Here is a 24,469-nt window from a genome sequence, read left to right as displayed (position 1 = left end):
ATTGTTGTCTCGGTTCCCCACCCGACTGATAACTTGGTTTGCAGTTGAACAGTCATGTTGTGTTTGATCTCTGGCTTTTGGTCTTTTTCCTGCCTTTGGTTCTTGCCTTGTAGATTATGATTTTGATTGTTTTCTGTGTTACCGATTCTTGGTTTTCGAGCCTCTTGACTTCAGTTCTGTCTGCCTCGCCAATCCTTTGCCATTCTGCCTGCAGAATGACCCAGGCTTGGACCTTGATGATGATTCTTGCTTTTTCCCTGCCTGTCAGTTTGTAGCGGCTGTAAAACGTGTTTTACCCAAACTTGTTCTCATAAACTGCCACTTCCACCATGCCAGTAATTCTCCTTGTCTGTCCATGACACTAATGTATTTCAGGCAAGCCACTGGATCTGAGGATGCCTTCCTTTCAGCATGAAATTTTGAAGTGTGTGAGAACTGTTCTGCTATTCAACCCTTGAAACAGCATTTACTGCATTTTGTATATTGATAACAAACATAGTGGCCAAAAGAGCTGCTTTATTAACAAATAGTCCTGTGATGGTGTATCATTATCATGCATTCTGTTTCAGTTCCATAATGCTATTTTCAAAGGTATATTTAAAATAGAAATATTGCAGATAAATAAAGCCTGAAAGGGGGTGGGACAGGTGAATGATAATACAAAAAGGGCCCAGGAACAAAGGGAATGAATCTGACTGCGATAATGAGATTATAACTAGGACAAAGATACAGACCACTGAGGTGGTTAAAGGGTAATTATCTGTAGAATAATTATCATGTACTGTAGGATTTCAGTGGCTGTGTCAGTTTAACCATGGTGTTTTATGTTCAGGGAGAGGCAGATCAGAAGCGCCATCTACTGTTCAGTTTTAAAGGCAGCATAAGAGCAGTTTTTTTAAGATCTTGGGATAAATTTTATGCTGATTTAATTTCATGCATGCTATATGAATTTCAAATATGCCTGTATCAATTACTGCCACTTGAGAAGTGGAAGCTAAAAGGTCTGATTTTGGGTTTAGAAGAACCTCATTTATCCGAATCGTCCTCCACCACATTTTCTGAAAAATATTTGAGCGTTATTTATGCACATGGACATTGGACAGCATTTCAGAGCGTCTGTCTGAAAAGTTACTTTGATTCTATTGTGAAATTTATTCAAATTCTATATGATGATTATTTAAAGATTGTTCACCCATTTTCCAGAAGCTCCTCTCTAATGCAGGGTCACAGTTAGCCTGGAGCAAAATAGAGAAAATCCTGGAAGTAATGGGGACACAAATGCACCCATACACACACCTACACACAATCTCTCTATCCACATGCAGAGAGCTGGGGGCATGAATAGGTCCCCAGTTGCTGAAAGAACAAGGTTACATGGCTAACCACTAAGTTGTGGTTGCAAACCTCCCAAAATGCAATGGGATTAATAGAAATGTATTGCCTTATTTAGCATTAGTTTCACTAATGTAGGTTAATTTGCTAAACACATAGAATGCATTGTAATTTGTAATGCGTTGTGACTGCACATCACATACGTTGAAGAGCTGGGATTGCCAGGCTTACTGGGCTCATCATCCTCTAGTGGTCACAGACAGTAAAGCTAATGAGACAGAGGGGCTCCTCTCTATCTCATCATCCCCTTTCAGGGGTGTGTGTGTCTGTGTGTGTGTGTGTGTGTGTGTGTGTGAGCAGGTATACCTATCCTTATGGGGACACAATGTCCACATAACGTGATAAATTTCCGTTTTTTTCCCTTATGGGGACCAGTTTCCTGGTCCCCATAAGGGAAAACTCTATTTTATAAAAATCGGCTATGAAAGAGTTAAAAATACAAAAAAACTTGTATTTTGCTTGGTTACTTATGGTTATGGTTAGGGCAGGGTGGGGGTTAAGGTTGTCATAGTTAGCATTAGCATTTTTCCCAAAGATGTGAATGAGCAGGCCCCATAAGGATAGGTATGTGTGTGTGTGTGTGTGTGTGTGTGTGTGTGTGTGTGTGTGTGTGTGTGAATGCACGTGCATGTGTGTGTATCTTAATTAATTTTAAACAACAAAAAACCTAGTTCTGTTGCATTGTTTTCTTATGTTCCGTAATTGCACAGTTTTTAGATTGAAATATATAAAAGTACAATATCACAGCTCCATAAAGTCGCATGAAATATCTGGAATAAATAGAAAAATAACCAGGACAAAGGACTCATGAAATTACATTTTACTGATGCCTGTAAAGTATTGAAAAACAGATCAGTCTTTTGGTAAATTAATTCTGTTCCATTAATCATAACCTGACTCAAAATAATACACAATTTAATCATGAAAGCCAGTGTAATACAAAGAAATTGTTCCAGAGATAATAACAGTACATGTATATCATTAAGAGATAATGATGTAGATTTAAACCATATAACACGAACTCTACTTGCATGACAATTACATCAGTGAACAGGAGTACTTGTCTTTAAGATAAGAATATGCTAAATTACAGCAAATGACAACAAACATTAAAAAGTCTTCTATTTTATTTTAATTTTCTGAGGATTTTCAGCTGACTGCAGGTCTGTAATACTTGATGCATTTTTTGGAAGCTATACTCAAATTATCTGCATATTCTCTCTGAACTGGTAATGTCCTGAAAAGTAATCTAGGTCAGGAGGTCAGATTTATTTTGGTGTTTGTTTACATTCTCTGTGGTACCTTTGACACTGGATCATTGATTGAATTCGAATTTCAACCCAAACCCAACCCCCCCCCCCCCCCCCCCCCCCCCCCCCCGCGCCACACAATTTGTATCTGGTTGTCTTAATTCAACAATAGAATGATAGGAATATAACCAAAATAAATCTCTATACATAAAGTATAGTACAGTTATATCTACGGAACCGATTGCTTTAATTACTTTATCAAGAGATAGTTTGTTCATAATAAGACTTAATGCAAACTGTCAAAGTTAAATAATTCAATGCCACTATCTATCAGTTGGAGTATTTTAATTTAATATCCTGTTTTTTTCAAGTGATATTTTTCACTGTTAGTAAGTTGATGTACTGATGTTTTATATCATACTATTGCCACTTCATAATATGCTTCGTGCTTTTCTACTAATCTGAGTTTTAAACTGCAGTTTAAATCAAAGCCACAATTTCCATTAAATGCGTAATCTCTTCATTTTACAGTAATGTCAGTTATCACTAAACATTATCTAATATGTCCAATGGCATTTAACCTGCCGCGAGATTTCATTAGTAAATTGTGTGGTTGACTTAACCCGGAGACCTGGGATAAGCAGCTGGAAGATGGATGGATGGATGGATGGATGGATGGATGTTTCACATAGTCATGATTAATAGAGCTACATTAATACTTCGTAAAAGGGTCTTCTTCTTCTTCAGGGAGTTTTTTGGTCACCGGGTTTACTTTATAGATTCCCTATTCATGACTACGCCATGAATATTGAACATGAAAACAATAAAAAGTCATTTCACCATTTTATGTAACTGATAATTGAATATTTGAAATGGTATAATTTCATTTCATTATTTATAGTATTTAAAAATTTGATTAATTATCAATCCCTAATCACTATATATCTGGATACAACACAAATTAGAATAAAAAGCGTAAATATTCTGAGCACCAGCAATGTTAATTCTACTTAGGAGTGGTATTAATTGAGAAGTAGAAAGAGGATGTGAGAAAGCTTTCTGATTAATTTTAAAAGCTGCCCGTGGACTATAGGCACGCTAATGAGTTCTGAGTTCGGTGGTACTCATGACTACACAGGTCTTCGACAGGCTCACACCAGTTTTTAATCACTTCAGCTACATTCAATACCGACTGACGTAATCAGAGACATGGTTATCTGGCGCGTCCAGAGAGTGAATTGGTATACGCTCTACTTGAGTCTCCAGTACATGATCAAGCAGGTATTTTCACGCACGGTTATCCAGTTACAGCGAAGTCATTGTTCACCAGGTGCCCGGAGCAAATATAAACTAGTGTCTCAAAAGGTTTTACCTAAGCGCTCATCATTGCAGTTATATGAGAAACAAATAATCCTCTCTATGGCCGAAGCACAGAAACAAGTAAACAAGCAAATAGATGCGTCAAATAAAGCTAGACAGAGAACGGACTTTTTTGGGCTCTGAGCACAATTGTGTGGATGTCTTAGACTTTGTCTGAAGTTTATTTTAACTCTGAAGTCCTGGAGAACGACAGCCTAAGCACACAGTTAACACCCACCCTTGAGGTAGGCGTCGATGACATCAGCGGGGTCTTGCTCAACCCCCTTCCCTTACTCACTAAGCTGAGACAGGGCGGTGTCCGCCTATAAATACCCGCCCCTGGATGTTACAACTTTTGCGCAGTTCATCTCCTCTCTGCTGCAACGTTTCACCTTCTCTCTGGTAAGACAAGTATATTATGTATGCTATTATACTTCTCTGCTTTTTATTACGTTGCTTTTCAATTATATGTAGACACGCCATAGATGCTTAACTCAAACTTCAGCGATGCCGTTCTTGTCACAATAGGTGGATCTTGCTTTACCCATCCTGATTGTATTGTTACGTGGCGATAAGTAACTAATATGCCCTACGGTCCTCGTTTACGTGTGAAAGAAGAGGGGGAAAGGCCTATGGGCATTTTATTGAATTAAAATGAGCACACTCAGGTGATGTCTGTTCATTTCAGATCGACCTGTGTGTCTCTACCTCTCATTCCGAAGTCGTCTTACCATTTTTAACACGTAGCATTGCAGTACTGTAGCTACATTTCTTACATTCAAGAACTGCTTCGTAGACGAATTTCTGGGATTGTTTTAAAGTTACTTTAATGACATGCCATGATAACAACATTAAAATGTAAATATGTGTGTTATTTTACTGGTGTATATCTTAACCAAGGCTGAGGTGAAAATCGCAAAAGTTATTTTTGATTGGTACCCTTTTAAAAAGTTCTTTAAAAAATCCCCCGCATGACGTCTTTCCACAGCGGCCGCCCCCTGTAACTCAGGGTGTGATCCAGGCTGATGCGTGCCTCTCGGTATATCTCCCCGTGTGCATTCCTGTGTGTTTCTTCGTGTCGAACAAAATAGTATATCATGTCATGGTATCATGTATCAATAGTATATCATGTCGCGTTAAGCGACCTGACAAGAAAAATTAAGAAAATGCTTATTGCACAGCAAAGATTTCTTTTAACATTAAAAACCAAAAGAAAAAATAAGTTAAGCATCCTTCCAAGTCCATTGCCTGTGTCTACAACCTTTCTGGCATAAATATCCATCCATCCATCCATCCATTTTCTATATCTGGTTGTCCTATGCAGTGTTGTGGGGGTCCTAACCCTATCCCAAGCCATCTCAAATCCAAAAACGTACTTGTGTTGTGGTTTATTCAATTCCAATTCAATTTATTTTTGTAAAGCACATTTTGACAATATTGCATTGTCTCAAAACACTTTCCATTGTCCCTGCCTGAAGCCCCCAGTGAGTCAGCCAGAGGAAATAATGGCAAGGAAAAAAACTCCCCAACATAAATATACCTGGGGAGGAACCATAAAGGGGGAAAATCCCCTCCTGGAAATGTCAGCAATAACTAAACCCTAATTTATAAAGTATTGAAAAATTTATGATTAAAAGTGAACAGACTGGTAATTTGCTGTAATGTTGTATTAGAGTATTAACAATGAGTTTGGTGATTATGGAATGGCGAGGGTCTCCCTGTCCCCAGGTGTTTTAGTGATCACTTGTCCTCTTTGACAGTTTTGCCACAGTCTGCAGCCATGCCGTCTGAACTGGAAGGGGCCATGCAGTCGCTCATCATGGTGTTCCACCGGTATGCCTCCAAGGAAGGGAACAGCACCACCCTGTCCAAGCGGGAGCTCAGGTCGCTTATGGAAAACGAGCTGGCAGGGTTCCTCAAGGTGAGTTCTCGCTTGGTCTTGGCCGGTTCTTGTCTTTGGCCAGACACCACGTGTTTTGAAATACTGCACTGGTCCTGTGACACTTCCCCTTGTGGTGACCCTGGGTCATTGCGATATGGAACCCAGGGGTCAGTGCAGTGCACTGGGGCCCAATTCCCACATCAGTCCACTGTTCAGCACGCCTGAAATGTCCTGCCAGCACTGAGTTGCTCTCTCAAACACTCTACCCCTCCAGTCCCAGAAAGACCCCGCTGCCGTGGACAAGATCATGAAGGACCTGGATGCCAATGGCGACGGGGAGGTGAACTTCGAGGAGTTTGTGTCGCTGGTGGTGGGGCTGTCCATCGCCTGTGAGCAGTGCTACCAGCTTCACCTGAAGAAGCAGCAACAGCAGAGCAAGCCCTGATGGGAAGCTGACTGGAGCGGGGGCACGCCTCTGTGTACAGAGTCCATTAAACACACTGGGACCCCCCAGCCTGGGAAGCTGTGTCTGCAGCTCATTCTGTGTGTAGCCGTTCTTTAGTCCATTATCACTGTTGGTAACTTGTACGGGTGATACTGCCCCTGGCAGTCACTGGGCATTTGGTTCCGAGTGTCCGAAATGGCTCGATGTAGTAGACCCTTGTTACTCTGACACATTGTTCATGAACGTGGGTGTGTGTATTTTACACAAGTGGGCGTGTGCTTATCCATAGGCCGGTCCCTGCTTTTTGTGTGGCTGTATCTGACTGGCAGTAATACCAGTAGTAGTAATTTCATCCCATGTGATGCTGTGAGCAAGTACCTCTGACCCTTTCAGATCCCCCTAGATCAGAGGTGTCAAACTCCAGCCCTGCACATTTGAGTTTCCGTTCAAATTCAGTACACCTTATTCAACTCCTTGTGCTAATTACCACACAGCTCTTGAGCTGAATCATTTGTTGTGGAACTGGAAAAGAACTAAGCTACACAGGGCTCTGGACCTCCAGGAATGGAGTTTGTTACCCCTGCCCTAGATGGTCTACTAGTCTTTTAACTGAAGCTCATTCAGTGTAAACACTTTTCCAGATTTATAGCTTGAATATGTGACTTAAAAGCATATGGAGCGCAGTAGGGGGATTTTTTTCAGAGAGAATCAGTGATGGGGGAGAAAGTGGAGAAACAGCATCGTCCATGCAGCAAGTGCAGCATAAATTAGCAGCCTGCTGCATGCAGCTCTATCTAACTTTATTGGGCTGCCGCACAACCAAGAAGTTAAGCTAGAAGGAATGCTTGTAGGAGCACATGAAGCATAATCTCATAATCATGGGGTGTTATGCTGGGGTGTGCCTGTGATCAGAGGATTTCTGGTCCCATGGCTGGCAGAGTAATGTCACCATTAGGCTCTTTCTGGCCCTTAACTCAAATTTCTCCATGGATGCTGTCTCAATCTGCCCTCTGATCCTCACCTGTAAATCCATCCATTACCATAACTGCTTAATGCCAACTGGGGATCACCTGGAGCCTATTCTAGGAAAAAGGGGCACAGGTGGGAACCAACCCTGGGCAGATGCCAACACACCGCAGGGCATACGCATGCGCACACACACCCACACACTCACTCACACACACACAAGACCAATTCAGAGTCAGCAACCAACCTGCCCTGCACACTTATGGACTGTGGGAGGAAACTAGAGCCCCCGGCGGAAACCCATGCAAACACAGAGAGAGTATGCGCACCACACAGAGAACAGGGTTACGCCCGACCCTGGGATTGAACCCAGGACGTTCCTGCTGCGAGGCAGCAGTGCCACCGTGCCACCCACCTGTAAATCCCTAAGAACAAAAGCATTTGCTAAATATGTAAATGTAAACCATTGGGTTAATTAGTTTTTAAGGGTTTTCAAACCATTCCATTGGAGATATCCATAGCAATTTGGCTGGCAGACCTGCGGAATGAGTCCCACGTGAACCATATTCTGCTGTACGACCTTCACAGGACGTTCCGCTATTCACCCATATTTGTGTGTGCATTTAAAACGGAAACAATGCACCAAGGACTGTGATGTCGCAGAAGGCGGCGCAGGGCAGGCTGGTGGCAAAGCAGAACTGCTCAAGGAAAAGCTGAAGGCTAATATCCTAATAATCAAGATTTATTAATGGTCTCTGCTCATTTAAATATCCAGCAGTAAAACTGGGAATGGAAAAACTGGCTAAAAGGAACTGCTGTTTTGCTTGCTCTGAATCAATCCACCCACAATGGAAAATGACAAAACACTGTCACGGGTAACCTTACATCAAGCATTGCTAAGGCAATTAGCAATTTCACCTAATTATCTACTAGTAATTTTGATACACAGACTTGTTCTAAAGTATGCAGGCTTGCTGCCATGTCCGGTGGTAAGATGACACTCTCTAGCCTAGGGGTCACCAACATGGTGCCCACAAGGACCACATCAGTCGCCCATGGAAAACTCACCAGTGACCGGCGTCTAAAATGTAATTTTATCCTGTTACTATTCTTCTTTAACCACATTTGCATTTATAAAGATTGGTAAATGACAATATTAAAAAAAGCATTTAAAACATGTTTATTATACATGAAGTTTAGATATGTTTAGGAGTGTGTTTCAAACTGGTAGCCCTTCATATGGCTCAGTACCCGTGAAGTAGCTCTCAGTTTCAGAAAGTTGATGTTCCCTGCTCTAAGTAGTTTTTAGCTGCACAACCTACAAATGAGAGGAAAGTAAGAACTAGGGCTGAATGTGCAGAATAATACCACTGCACAGATTAGTACCACTGGGGGGGTCAGATACAGGAAGGCCAGCAGGGCGGACAGCGTAAGGCTGGTTATGGCTCTAGGAGTCATTTGCTAGATCCATAACAGCTACTAGCCAGCAACACAGATTGGCACTATTTGGCTAAAAATGCCACTGGAAGTCTGTGGGTGTGGCAGAGCTATGGGCCTGATCTGTAGTTACTTGTTCGCTTCCTGCTAGTGATGGGTACGGTCCAGAGAAATTGCTCAAATTCCATTAGACTGAGTTAAGTTCTGGCCGATTGGCTGTAATTAAATTGATCCTTGTTTCCACCCACTATAGAAATCCATAGAATTTCATCTCTTTCCAGGACAATGACTACAAATAGTTTTGTTCAGTACACAGACTTTGGAGGAAAAGTTAAATTCATACATTGGTCATGTAATAAATAATACTTTCCAAGAATAACCCATTTTGCATAAATACTTTGCAGCAAAATTTCTGCCTGCTTATTTGTTTTGGCTGCCTTCCAACAGGGAGTGTTGCATTTAGTTCTGAGAGAAGGGAAGTGAAGCTGAATCATTCTGTAAAAGTGGAGAAAACGGCACCACATGCTTCCGCGTGGGTCTCCAGGCAACCCCACTGTGTTGTTGGTTTCCAGAAAACACAACGGTTGGTAGATTATCGCGGGCAGAGCCAGGCAGAATAAGGCCTTGCGTAAACATCATCTTTGGCTCTCACTGTCATGAAACAGAATTTCCTTGTCTTGTAATATTTAACTTGCATTGCATTGCAGGAGTTTCTAAATGTATAAGTTGAGTTAAAAAATAACATTTGACTTGCTAAGAGGAATGTAGAAAGGAAGATTGCATTGGAGGCTAAGGGTGACATTAGACGTTTCTTCCAATACTTTAACTCCAAAAGAACTCTAAAAGCTGAAATCAATAATTTGTAGGATAGTAAGTGCCTTATAATTGAAAATGAAATTGATATAGTAAATGAGTTTAATGATTATTTTACATGAGTGTTCACAGTAGAGAACACGAGTAATTTACCACCATTTAGTACAAATACAGTGTCCTCTATGACCAATATATGTATAACTGAGGCTGATGTGGTACCAAGCCTAGCTGAGCTCAAAATAAATAAATCGCAGGGCCCCGATGGCATCTTACCTATAGTTCTAAAAGAGATGAGGGATATTATTAGCCATCCTTTACTATTCCAGAAATCCTTATCTGCTGGTGTGGTACCTTCTGATTGGAAGCATGCTAATATAACGCCCATATTCAAAAAAGGGGATAGAAGTAATCCAGCAAACTGTCACTGGATGACTCATGTCAGGAGCCTAGAAACTCACTGACTTTTTATACACACCCACTAATTACAAGCAAACAGATGAGGATGGTTACCTTTAGTAGTCATTTACACCTGTGTGTGTCAACCTGTGTCTATGTTATCATGCCAAAATTTCCAGGGTATGTAAACTTTTGATCGGGGTCATTTGGATATTTTCTGTTGTCATTATGATGTAAAAAAGGCAAACACAATTGTTTGATAATAAATGGCTTCATCCAACCACTAACCACGAGTGACAGAGAGGTTATTGTGTTATCATTCATATTCTCTGAAAAATGGCCAAAACATCACAAATTCTGCCAGGGTATGTAAACTTTTGAGCACAACTGTACAATAAACTGGTTAAATTTGCAGATGGCACAGCAGTAATGGAGAAAAACAACACATACTTTAAGTGCAATGAAAGGAATAAAAACAAATAGCTGATTTTTAATGTGTTTGAAAAGTTCAGTCAGGAACTGGACGAGATGTAGAAATAAGCACACCCCAGTTGGTTTTCACTTGTCTAATATTTTTTTATGATTTTGAGCGGGGATGCTTCAGTTTTTTTTTAATTCAAGTTCAAGTTCTGTTGGTGAAGTTGTGGCTCTGAGGCTAGAGTTCTGCGTTGGCCATCGGAAAGTTACTGGTTCAAATCCTTTGAGTGTCTGGAGTGATTCTACTCCATTAGGCCCATAACCTGCAATTGCTTTGTCCTGGGTATGACATTAATCTACATCCAGCCCTATTAGGACGTCCTCCAACTTACAGGGAATAATTTGGGAGTTGGTGGCAGGATTGGCACTCCAGCCACTGGAAAACTGACAGTGGTCCATTCGGACTAGTGTGGTGCTGAGGTATTGCCTGCCACACTCAGGTTCTCATCCCTGTGATGGGTGTGGCAATGCACTGTAATCAGTGCATGCTCCTTACCTCTATGCACTGGAGTTCTTTCTTATAATATTAATAAAAAACATGTCATATAGATGTATGAGTATTTAGTTTGAGACTATTTTTTTATTTAATTTATGTTTTATTTAATGATAAATAAAGTTCACATGATGCTGTTTTAGAATTAGAGCGGTGCAGTTAAATCCGTGTCCCTATAGATTGTATAGCCAAACCTCATGCCAAGCCATAATAACAGCATTACATATGTTCACTTCAGGAATCTGTAGAAGATAGAGGTAGACTTGTGTGATTAGGTTTATATTACATTGTGGGGACCAAATGTTCCCCACAATGCAATAGAAACCTGGTATTTTGACATTGTGGGGGTCATTTTTCATTGTATTTAGTTGACATTTTTTGCTACAGAATGTGCCCTATCATTCAAAGTTGTTTTTAATGGAGTCTGACGATCACCAGATAATCCCATGGCATTCAGGCTTATTTGTCAGCCACTGCAGTTCTTTCAAAACAGCTGGATTTCCGGGGAGTTTAATCAGGCCTAGACTAAACTAAAGCAGCTACATCCTTTCATTCACTATTCAAGCCTGTCTGTAGTCATACATCAGCAGTAACTTTTCTGGGGCCTAACAGAAGCTTAAACCATGGATTAGCATGACATTTGCAATAGCTCACAAACACTTCCAGAAGGGAAGCTTACTCACCATGCACAGTGTACACTGTAAATCTAAAATTACTTATTAATTTTAATGGTAATTCATAATCAGTGTTCATAATGCTCCTCTTGCCATGGCATTGAAGCACATCAATTGTTAACGGCAATTTAAGCTTTTACATTGATTAATTTCAGTCTTAAGCAAGAGTACAAAAAAAGAAAATGCTGGGGCTTAAGGATTTGTGAGTTATAAAGTGCTGCAGTTTTCGGTCAGCAAATAAATCAAGGCTGAGATTGTGGAATGTAGAGAATGAGGAAGCGCTCAGGGTCTTGGCCAGCAATGCAGTGAACATCCCATAGATGTCTCCCCAGCCTGCAATAGGCAGAGTCAGTGTTTCAGCAGAATGTGCTTAGGAGGGTGGGCTGTTGAAGCAGGAGGGACTGCCTTGGACCCAAAGGATGCTGAATGGGTTTGTGTGATGGAACCACTGTCCGAAGGTACTTCTTTGAACTGAGGAATTCGGAGTGTGAGCTACAACTAGCAGCCAATAGTAGGATGTGATTTATGTATTTAGAAAGTATGAAAACAAATCAGTTTGTGTGTCATGGTGATCTGGTTACTGAAAATGGAACAGAACCAGGGGCCAGTAGCCCAAGTAACAGGTGACCAGAATCAGCATCAATTCTCTGCCTGTTGTAACGGAAGAATCTGCACCTCTAAGAGTCTTTGATGATCAGGGTCTCAATTTCAGCTATATGGTGGGGGGGACTGAGTAGCCCCCTACTAGATAGGCTGAACTTTGCAGATACAGTGTGATTCCCATGACAGAAGCTATGGCAAGAATCACACTGATGTGAGAAGAGGAACCAATATCTGGGTGGGTAGGTGGGTGCATATGAGATTCAGCAGACTTTAAGCACACAAGCTGAGAACCACTGATTAAACTATAGCACTAACACAGGATCAGTGCCTTTGCTGAGCAGCCTCGCCAGGTTGGAAATTCCCCCCGTTAGTTGCTTCCACATTGTCCAGATTGTCCTGCTCATGTCCAGCTTCATGTTTATGCAAATACAATGTGGGGGTGATGGCTGGAAATGAGAGGAGATGTGCTGTGTGTGTAATTATGTCTGTGGAATTTTATGTAAAGGGTTTATTTGTAGGATCCATGAGATTAATTTTACACCTCAACCTCATTATTTCCCTTTTCTTATCTGCCTGCCTCTTGTCACTCTTAATGTCAGCTTAGATCACGTTGGCATAAAGACAATGGAAAAGTTGAATAGGAGGGAAAACGGTCACCGATAAAGGAAAAACAGGAGGAAATAAAGTTGTGATTTTCCTGCAAGGTTGTCTCCCCAGTGCCTGAATAGGGTTATTTAAGTCCAGGAGGAGAAACAATTCCATGTAGATTTAAACAGCTTCTTAACCACCTTGAAAAAAATCTGAAACAACAATCTAGTCCTATAGCTTTCATCTCTAAGGCTGTGCATGTGCATAACTGTAAACCTGCCAAGTTTCAACCTGGGTTAAGCTTTCTGTCTATCTTAAAGATCCATTGTCATGTCTGTGAGTGCATGTATATGACTATGTGTGGAAACAAGTGGAAATATATTTAGAGTGTTAGTCAAAAAAGTCACAAATGTCAATCTTAAATGATAATAGGGGTGATGGTTCCATTCAACATTTACACAGATTTGGGGAAGCTATAATAGACCCTTGATAAGATGCCTGGTGCCCCCTAGTGGCAGTACAACATAGCTGGAATGCAATAAATCCCCCCCTGCGTCAGATCCAAGCACTGGATACTCAGGACTGAGATATAAAGTGTAGTATGTTACACACCTTACTGGGCTGATGGTTGTCTGAACATTAAACAGAAATGATACCTAGAATGGGGGTTATGAGGGTAAGAGGAAAGGAATGAAGCAAATGAAGAGGGAGGTGCTGTGAGGTACAGTGAATGGCAGGAAACGTGAGTCATGTGATCACAAGGTCAGCGGTTAGGAGTGGCTGCTTCCATAAGTATGAGTTATATTGGGCAAAAGCCTCCAGAATCCACATTTTCATTGGTTTCATTTTTATTCCTAAACATGATGACTTCTAATTGTGAAAAAAAAATCATTTTTGGCAGAACACACAAAAAATACAAAAAGCCACTTAATATAAGGAAGATCTGATTGTGTGTATATATTATAAAATAATACCTTTTTGTGTTGATCAATAACAGCAAATAGAGTCTGTGTGTAAATCAATTTACTTAAAAGACCAGTAGCCAGGGTTAGGGCCGCAATCCTCACAGTTAACAGCAGAGGGCACCAATCTGTAATATTTAGAGAACAGTACCTGTGAAAGATGCTCCTGCCTGTGCCAGTGAAACCTCTCCATAAGTCCCATTTATCACAAGGTGACATCCAGCTGAGCTCAGTGTGTGCTGTTTCCAGTGTTGGGGAAGCAACACAAAAAAGGTCAGTCCATTACTGATTACCAATTACTTGTCTCAATTTGTCATCTGATTACTTAACTGCTTACTTTCAGAAAAAAAGTAATCACTTTATTATTTACCTTTTACGTTATTTTCTAAAACCTCTATGAATCCACAAATGGCCAGGCATGTGTGAAGGGAGAGCAGAATGCAAATTTAAGTGGTTTATCGAATGATACTCAAGGTAGACTCAGACAATTGAGAGGAGAGGGGGATTCAAACACAATAGCACCTACACCGATAACTCCTTGACTCCCCAGTCAGGACCTAAACCTTTCCAAAAACCGGGTAAAACACAGACTTATTAGTGGAATGCTCTGTCTGTTGATTTATGGGTGATCTGTTGTCACAGTACTGTAACTCCGACGGGGATCAACATATCCCGGCATGCTTGCGGGCAGTTGTAAATAGCCCCTTCTTGTCCTGTTGTTAATAGTTGTATTTCCCGATTGTTTGCCCATGTTTTATGCGAACCCTGTCCTTAACTTTGTATAAACCCCCCACCGTGTGTGTACCTTAGAGTCCGGCTTCTGACCTCCTTGTGTTTCCACTTTTCTGTTCAGTTGAAGTGTTTATAAAGTGTCTGCGTTAGTTTTGTTAAGGACTCATAAAAGAGCTTGGTTCCTCTCCTCAAAGACGTCTATTACTTATTCACCATCAACGCGATACCTAAGTCTGCCTGCCGCTTCAATGCTAAATCATGTGCTAATATTTTATTTTTCAGTATGGGTCAAATACGTATACGAGATGGATGCCAAAAAAACTCTCTTCGTGCAAGCATATTACATACAAATGAATCCACACACAATACCAGTGAAAAGTTTGAACATGTCTATCCACAGAAAGGTTTATTTGCACTATTCTCCACATATATTCTCTACATATTAGAATAATTATAAAGACAGCAAAACTATTAAATAACATATATCAAATTATGTTCTGATCAAAAAAAAAGTTAAACAAAAAAAATTGTTGTGGGGGGTAGCTCTGTGGGTTGGGACTCAGAAGTTTGCCGGTTCAAATCCCTGGGTCAGTAGAGTGATCCCACCATTGGGCATTTGAGCAGTGTCCTTCACCCGTACTGTTCCTGGGATGCTTTTCCAGATGTCCTGAAGGAGGTCCCACATACAGTACTGTGAAAAAGTCTTAGGCTGTCAAAAGACATGTTTAAGGCTATTTATCTGGGTAGTAAGTGCACTTGCTCAGAACAAAAAACACAATTTAACATTACTACATGTGCATATTAATAGTAACGCAATAAAAACTAGTAATAATTTCTCCTGTTCTCCCAAAAGTCACTGATTTCTTTCTGGATGACTAGATGAACACCACTTCCCAAACCTCTCCTCAGGGGCACCTCAGCCATTTCATACATTTATTAATTTTCACCACCAGCTCACTCAATTAATTAACGAATTCATTAGTTTTAAAAAGTCAGTGAGATACTGATTAGCTGTACAAGGTGTGCTTGTCATCTCATCAAAAAATATATGCTTGTATGGATGGTTGCTGCAAAAATACAGTTTTTGACACACATAATGTCATAGTTTTATGCCAACATGAAGATCATTTAAACATTATTTTCTTTAAATGCCTAAAACTGATTGGCCACTTTTCCTTCACTCTCTGGTCAGACTTCTCCAAAGCTTTTTCTATTGAGTTTAGGTCAGGTGGTCTGGTCATGTGATGCGACACTATCACATCTGTCATACGAGGAAAGGTTACTTGAGCTAAATCTGTTCAGTCTCAAGCAAAGGAGACTGAGGGGGGACATGATCCAGGTATATAAGATTCTAACAGGTTTGGATGCTGTTCAACCAAATAGTTACTTCAGCATTAGTTCAAATACACGAACTCGTGGCCATAGGTGGAAATTAGCGGGAGAACATTTCAAACTGGATTTAAGGAAGCACTTCTTTACACAGCGCGTAGTCAGAGTATGGAATAGTCTTCCTGATAACGTAGTGCAAGCTGAATCCTTGGGTTCCTTTAAATCAGAGCTAGATAAGATTTTAACAACTCTGAGCTATTAGTTAAGTTCTCCCCAAGCGAGCTTGATGGGCCGAATGGACTCCTCTCGTTTGTATAGTTCTTATGTTCTTATGTTCTTATCACTCTCCTTTGTAGGCAGCTTGGTATGTCCAATTTTTGACTGGTGCTGTATGTAAACATAGTTACTAAATATACATAATATACACTATATGGACAAAAGTACTGAGACACGCCTCTTAGTCATTGAATTCAGGTGTTTTAATAAGACCTATTGCCACAGGTTTAAAAAATCAAGCACCTAGCCATGCAGTCAGGTTTACAAACATCTGTGGAAGAATGGGTCATGCTGAAGAACTCAGTGAATTCAAGCGAGGATTTCTTGTAGGATGCCACCTTTACAAGGAGTTCATGAAGCTCATGGTATTACTGCAAAGTGGAAGCATTTAGGAATAACATAAACTCTGTTCTGTGAACTCAACAACTGAGTTCCAAACTTCCTCAGGTATTAACCTCAGTACAAAAACTGTGCTGGGAGCTTCATAGAATGGGCTTCCATGGCCGAGCTGCTGCATGCAAGCCTCACTTCACAAAATACAATGCCAAACATCAGATGGAGTGGTGTAAAACACACCGCCACTGGACTCTGGAGCAGTGGAGACGTGTTCTGTGGAATGGAAACTCACATTTCTCTGTCTGGCAGTCTGATGGACTAGCAGGGGTTTGGGGGAAGCCAGGAGAATGCTACCTACCTGTCAGCACCAATTGTAAAGTTTGTTGGAGGAGGGATAATGATATAGAGTTGTTTTGCAGGGGTTGGGCTAGACCCCTTAGTTCCAGTGAATGGAACTATTAAGCTTAAGAATACCAAGAAGTTTTTGGACAATGCCTTGCTTCCAACTTTGTGGAAGCAATTTGGGGAAGGTCCTTTTCTGTGCTACTGTAGCATGACTGTGTCCCAGTGCACAAAGCAAGGTCCATAAAGACATGGTTGGGTGAGTTTTGTGTGGAAGAACTTGACTGGCCCACACAGAACCCAGATCTCAGCGCCATCAAACACCTTTGTGATGAACTAGAACAGAGATTGTGAATCAGGCCTTCAAAGTCCAACATCAGTGCCTGACCTCACAAATGCTCTTCTGGATGAATGGGAAAAAATTATCCCAAATTCCCAAAATCTAGTGAAAAGCCTTTTCAGAAGAGTGACAGCTGCTATAGCAGCAAAGGAACTCCATATTGATGCCTATGGATTTAGAATAGAATGTCATAAAAGTTTCTGTAGATGTAATATAATGGCCCGGTGCCCCAATACTTTTGATCATATAGTGTACTTACAAATATAAGTATTAATATGCATATACACATAAACATATATCATGCAAGTTCAGAAGGGTGTACTTGGGAGTGTTCATGTTAGCTGAGCCATGTGTGGGAGTTCAGCATATGCACAGCGTGAGGGAAGAAGCTGTTTGCCAGCCAGGAATTCTGGCAGCAGGTACTGCTATAGCATGTCCCAGATAGCAGGTGAGCAAAGACATTGTGAATGGGGGGCATGATGTCCATGGCGATCCGCTGTGCTCTCTCCAGATGTCCCCTTTTGCAAGTGTCATGGATCTCTGAGAACGCTGTTCTGATGATGTAGTCTGAGGTTTTTATCACTCACTGTATAGTCTTGCCGTTGCCTGCTGTGCAGCTGCATGCCAGGCTGTCATGCTCTCTCAGGCTGCTCTCTCTTACTGCTTTCTAGAGTTTTGCCTGCATATGTTGTCGGCGCTTGGCTCTCTTTAGTTCCCTTAAGAAATACGAACATTGCTGGAATATTGAGTCTTGGACCAGTGATATACTGAAGATCTCAGTTAGTTGGTTTGCACACGATCACAGAATTCAGGCATCGATATTTTCAGGACTAGGAGCTTTTGGCTCTTTTCAGTGTGTTTCCGGCAATACCATTTGACTCCTTGTCACCTGATTGGAAGGCTTGTACCTCCCCATTCATCCATGGACTCTAGTTGAGAATGCTTTATTTTCTTGTGGCTACATTGTCCCCACATTCGCTGATATATGCAGTTACTGCAACCCTAACCCTAACCCTAACCCTTCTGGGCTGGCTTTATCCGTTTGATGAGTTAGGTAGGGGCTGGCAACAATAGTAGTGTGATATGGTCTCATAGTTTGAAATAGGGTATCGTAGATCTCTGTAGCCATCTTTGATATTAATATATACCTAGTCCAGAGTATTGTTGCTTCTTGTGGGGCATGAAACGTGTTGCTAGAACTTTAGGAAGACTGGTCTAAGGTTGACATGATTAAAATAATTAGCTTCAATAAAAATGCCATCTGGTTGTGAGGTCATCTGTTTGCTGATAGATTTGTGTAGTTCCTGTACCGCATTGTTACCATTAGCATCAGGAGGTATATAAACTGGTTATTACACTGGTGTATTCTCATAACAGATAAAATGTATGGCACTTTATAGTGAGTACTTCCACATCAGGTGTGCATTTAATGTCAGCAATGGTTGCGTTTGTACACTAGGCGTTATTGACATAAACAGAGTCTTTCCTTAGTTTCTTACTGAAGTTGCTTTTCCTGTCTTTGCAGAACATTGTCTGTCCGTCTAGCTGTATGGCACTGTCCGCAATGTTTTGGCAGTTCCAGGTCTCAGTAAAGATAAAGGCACAGCAGTGAATTTTACAGTGAGGGGTAGCTGGATCTCCTGAAAAGGAGCATTGCCTCACTTCTGAGGTGGCTTGGTACAGTGAGGTTGGCTGATAGCGTCTGGGGCTTTTGGGCCTTTACTGTGGATATTGTTCACATTAATTGCATTTAACTCAGGTGGATTTAGTGTAATTACCCCACTATTACAAATGTGGGGCATGATGCAGGCAGGGAAAAGAAGGTGGACGATTCATTTAGCAGCTCCAAGAAAACAGGGGTTTATTAACAAAAACAGAATGCACAAAATAAAAGGAACCACATGGGGACAAAACTAAACAAAAAAAGGAAAAAAAAACTTGCATACCAAGGGAACCAGACAACACCAGGAAGAGAACTAGGAGACACCAGCAGAGTGACACACAGAAACATGGGCAATGACAGACTGAGGAGCAGGACAATGGCAGGCACTTAAATACACAAAAACAACTGGGTTAACAAGGGAGCAGGCATAGAATGTTACCAAACACCCAATCAACAGAGACACTATGCAACAGGCAAGCAACAGGTGAAACAAATTAACATACAGCCAAAACAATGGGGAACTAAAAAAAAAGCTTAATAGGGAAACAAAGAAGTAACAAACACTAGGGAAAACAGAAAACTAGTAATTAAACTAGTAACAAATGTGCAAACACCAGGCGAGCGAGGGTATTGCCATGGCCAGAGAGACAGGGAGAACAGAACCAGAACAAAAGCACAGACCTGGAGTAGAGAAGGAGAGAGATATATAGAGAAGGAAAAAAATAGCGGGAACCATGGCTCTGAACAGAAAGAGCCAGAAGGTGGAACAAGGGAGTGAGGACTGACAGGGAGAACAGGAGGAGCTGGAATAGGGCCACCAGATAAGGGAACAAAACTTGGAGTTATAGATTATGTGGGTGTGGTCAGCCAGAGGATTGTGCTTGGGTAGGTAGAGATTCTGCTGGAGGATGAGACCATGTTTCTGCCAATACCCCAAGGAAGCAGAGTTTATTCCTGCTGCTGAGTTTACACAGCAGCTGCTTAGTGTTTGATAATAACTCTTCATTGTGAAGATAAATGATGCACAGACTGCTGGTGACTCTACAAAAACCAGCACTGCATTCGTAAGTTTACTGAAGCGAGAATTTGCTTAATTTGCACCCATACGGCCTAATACATGACTCAAAAGTTATGGTAAATCTCAGGGCCACATACACATATACGCAGACTCTAGTCCAGCAAGCATGGATGGACATGTTGGGACACTCTAATGCTGAGAAATGTCACTGCTTAACTATGGTTTGCTCTTGGGTCACATCTGAGAACATGCAATCACTTTATTAATTTGGCAGAAGCTTTTGTCAAAAGCGACATACATGTGAGGATCAGAGACCAAGGACAACCCTGGATCAATTGGGAACAAGGGTTTGGCTCAGGAGCCGAGCAGTGATATAATTCTGCCTGTGGGATTGGAACCTATGACCTTCTGTGATAAACTATGATAGCCCTGCTGAGCTATACACCACCCTCCTCACTGTTTAGCTTTTTATGTGCCCTCTCTATAGTGGGCATATGGACAAGATACATGAAACTAGCTTCCCCACAAACCAGCAAAACATGGAAATGCATACAGAAAACTAACGCAATATTTGTCTGTGAGCTTGTACGTTACTGCGTGAATTGTAAGCCTCTAACCAGTTTGTGCCATGCTGCTGAGGGAAACCTTCTGTTATCAATTTTACTTTTAGACCTTGATTTTTCTTGTCAGCAACAGAAAATGCTGACTCAGGTTCTCTGAAACGATTGAGAGCTCCTCTCTCTGGGCAGGACTCAATTGAAGGATGACATTGAGCACTACTGTGCATATCTAGCTGTGTGTGTTTCAACTTGCTTCATGGACAGTCTTATTAAAAATTGCATAATTTAAAATCCAGAATGACAGAGAAAGGAAAATGAAAGCCATGTGATAAGTGAAAATTGTTAGCATGTCATAACTAAATGTTTGTTTGTTTATTATGCGTAGCAGATTTCTGCCCAGAACCTCCCAGTAGGGTGTGCTATTCAATCCTGGGTTTATGCCAGTGGCTCCCATAGACTGGCATGTCCCATTCTTCACGGTTGTGCATAAGCAATTTTTTTTATATCACTCCAAAGAAAATCTATGAACAGCTGTGCTTGCAGGAAGGGCAATGGCAATTTTGTATAATTTGAACAGTTCATGGCAGACTTCACTTAATGGCCCCAGGGATGTAATGAGCTCCAACTGGTTGGACTCTCCGTTCCAGCTGCCTTCTTTCTGTCCAAACACCATTTGGCTTGATAAATAAAGTCTGTGCTTAAAATCATCCTGGTTTCCACTGTAAGTGCTTCGGAACGAAAACAGATGAACCTCTTCCAAAATGCTTTTGCCTTTATGAAAACCATCACCGTACTGATCACTGTTTCACTGACTAATAGCAGATGTGAAGGCAGATCCATGAAGAACAGAGCTGTTTTTTGGCTGCCTTTGTCTCCTCAGAAAATGCTTCCTCTCCATTGTGTGGGAAGGTGTAATGTGATGCATCAGTTAGACCAGCAGCTCTTGCAGTGGAGCATTTCAGAGATACACTCTGTGCCACCAAGGGCTTTGCAAAATGCCACCAGTAGGCCGATAAAGATCAAGTCAATTTAGCTAATTAAGCCTTCTCTCTGCTGCTCTTGTGATTAATCTCATTTAGCAGGCAGCCTGTCCATTAGCTAACGGCATGCATAGGACCTACAAGCCCACCCAGTGTCTGTCAGGTCAGCTAGCTTGCAGGACTGATCCTTCACCAACTCTTTTTGTACCTCCTGCTATTTCTGGTGACCTTGGAGCACAGCCAGGAGGTGTATAATCTCTGAAGCAAAGAAAAGCTGTTGCCCATGACTAATGGAGTTTTTCCCCTGGCATATCGAAACCAGGCCTACCCAGACACTAGTTATGATGTGGTTCCAGCTCGTTTGATTGTCCACTGCAGAAGGGTCAGTAAAGGCATTGCCATTTTGGAGAATGACAGTGGCATAAAACCAAAGAGACACTTGTATACAGTCACACGATGTATCGTGATTTACTATGTGCTTATTTCCACTAGCACATTTGTGAGAATGGCCGTGTTATGTTAGCATCAAATGCTAGTGGAATTAGCATTAGCTTGTGTAAATTTGCATTACAAATTCATTTCATTCAGCCATTCTCTAGTGCTTTTTAAGCAAGAGGCTGGAAATTTTCAAGTTCCAAGTTATCGGGAATACATCAATACATTAAGATGTGTCAGATCAAGTCAAATTGGGGAGCATGCAGTCCAGCGGTCCAGTCCCACCCTCCAGAAATGGCCATCCATCTGCTGCAGCCTGGTCCAGCCGCCTCAGTAATGAGGATCCTGCAAGCCAGATCACCCTCAGGGAAATGCGCCACATGGCCATAGTGCCGTAACTGACACTCCCTCACAATGCAGGTAATGTGCCTCATTCGGGGCTCCTCTAGCAACCGCAAATTCTATAGAAAGTCAAACCAGTGGCATCCAAGGATACTCCGAAGTGACACAGTACTGAGGGTTTCCAGTCGTCATCTCAGCTCGCTGGATAGCGTCCAAGGCTCACAGCCATACAGCAAGACATGCAAAGATATTGGGACCGTCACACACCCCTTTCCAGTGACCTCATGACCGCCTATGCTCTTCCAGTCCGTCTGCTGACTTCATAGGAAGAATCACTAGAGACATGAATGTCGTGCCGAAGCAGGTAAATCACTCGACAAGGTCGACGTTCTCCCCGTACACAGACACACTACTGATGGCTGTGCCTAAGAAGTCATTAAATGCCTGGATCTTGGTCTTTATCCCAGATACAGCACAATCCCAGGCACTCAGACTCCTCGCTCAGTCTCTCGAGAGCCCCGATCAGAGCCTCCATTGACTCCGCTAAGATCATGGCATCTTCGGCAAAGTCAAGATCAGTAAATCTTTCTTCACTAATGGAGTCCCCACAGCCACCGAACCCCATGACCCTGCCCAACACCCAGTCCATACAAGCATTGAACAGAGTAAGAGAAAGGACACACCCCTGGTGAACCCCAGAATCAACTGGGAAGAACGCAAACATGAGATGTGTGATACTACTGATAATGATTAATACATAGAATATCCCCTTTTTTCTTCATATTTATGCAAATCGACACAAATCATCAGTATCTCCATGCATTTTGACCAGTTAGATAGTGGTGACACAACCAACTCGGTTTAGACATGATTTTGGCCTTGCTAGTAAGCAGAGCCATGTCAGTGTGAGCATGGATTGGGTACGGCTCATATAGTTTACAATGAAAAACCGTCTCTTCACGGTATGGCTCAGGTATGGCTTGGTTCTGGGTGGCAGTGGAAAAGTCCTTAAGTTTAGGAACCGTTTATTGCAGTATGTCATGGGCTAGCCAACAAGGCATGAACTAAATTGTAGCAGTTTCGATTAGAAAAGTATATATAAATACACAGACTGCACCCTCCCACAAAAGAAACCACTTTACCCCATTGCTCTCCCAGGCCTCCCAAACATACAAGCCCCAAAACTAAAAGCAACCAACAGCATTCAAACATGCCTATTCTCACAGAATTGACTGGACACAAGACATGGAAGCCACCTTAATGTCGAACATTGAATCGCCACTCGACAATTCAGGGAATCATTATGCAATACCCCTAATAACATGCATTTTCTATATTTGATTCAGGATCACGAGGGGTCTGGAGTCTATGGGAGCAACCTAGGATGGGGTGACAACCTGTTGCAGAGCACACTCACATGTGCACACCTACAGGCAAATTTGGTAACTAGAATTAACCTCAACATGTTTTTGGACTGTGAGGGGAGAACTGGGATACCTGAAGGAATCCCCATGATGGAGCAGGGAAATCCTTCAAGCTCCACCCGTACAACCCTTGTGGAGACTTGAACCTTGATCGCAGAGGTGTAAGGCAACAGTCCTAACTACTACACCATCATAATGCCCCTCAATAAACATATTTAACCTATAAACACATGTACTCATAAACACCAACCATAAATAATATCCAAAAACTAATTCCAGGGGCGGCATGGTGGTGCAGTGGTTAGCACTGTTGCCTCACACCTCTGGGACCCGGGTTCGAGTCTCCGCATGGGTTACATGTGTGTGGAGTTTGCATGTTCTCCCCATGTTGTCGTGGGGTTTCCTCCTGGTACTCCGGTTTCCCCCCACAGTCCAAAAACATGGCTAATTGGAGTTGCTAAATTGCCCGTAGGTGTGCATGTGTGACTGAATGGTGTGTGAGTGTGCCCTGCAATGGGCTGGCCCCCCATCCTGGGTTGTTCCCTGCCTCGTGCCCATTGATTCCGGGATAGGCTCTGGACCCTCCACGACCCAGTAGGATAAGCGGTTTGGAAAATGGATGGATGGATAAATAATTCCACAGTACCGGCCCATTATCTTACTAGCTAATCCTACATACAGTCGAGAAGGGAGTCTGATTGCATGACTTCCCTCTTTTAGAGTTTCAGTACGAGAATGTTGAGGTACATTAGTCTGCTGCCATATTACAGACACCACACACTGTGACAAATGTGGAAGATGCACATCTGGTGCACGGCTAAAAAGCCATGAACCATTTACTAATGCAGCAGTTAGTGTCCTTCATCTGGGCCAATCATTTTAAAGCCGAACAAATAATACCTGAGAGGATTGAGAACTTAATTAAACACCAAACACTCTGTCTACAGCTGAATAA

General features: G+C 41.9%; 1 protein-coding gene across 1 annotated transcript; it reads left to right on the top strand.

The window, feature by feature from the left end:
• Positions 1–4,248: 4,248 nt before the first annotated feature.
• On the top strand, positions 4,249–6,405 carry LOC125718988 (protein S100-A1-like). Its single transcript, XM_048993356.1, has 3 exons — positions 4,249–4,403; positions 5,762–5,922; positions 6,158–6,405. Exons 2-3 carry the CDS (start codon positions 5,782–5,784, stop codon positions 6,326–6,328), a joined length of 312 nt encoding a protein of 103 aa, XP_048849313.1. The 5' UTR covers positions 4,249–4,403; positions 5,762–5,781; the 3' UTR covers positions 6,329–6,405.
• Positions 6,406–24,469: the final 18,064 nt, after the last annotated feature.

The sequence above is a fragment of the Brienomyrus brachyistius genome, chromosome 23, assembly GCF_023856365.1.
Source record: "Brienomyrus brachyistius isolate T26 chromosome 23, BBRACH_0.4, whole genome shotgun sequence".
Lineage (NCBI taxonomy): Eukaryota > Metazoa > Chordata > Actinopteri > Osteoglossiformes > Mormyridae > Brienomyrus > Brienomyrus brachyistius.
The sequence above is the reverse complement of the archived record's forward strand: the minus strand, read 5'-3'. Positions and strand labels throughout refer to the sequence as shown.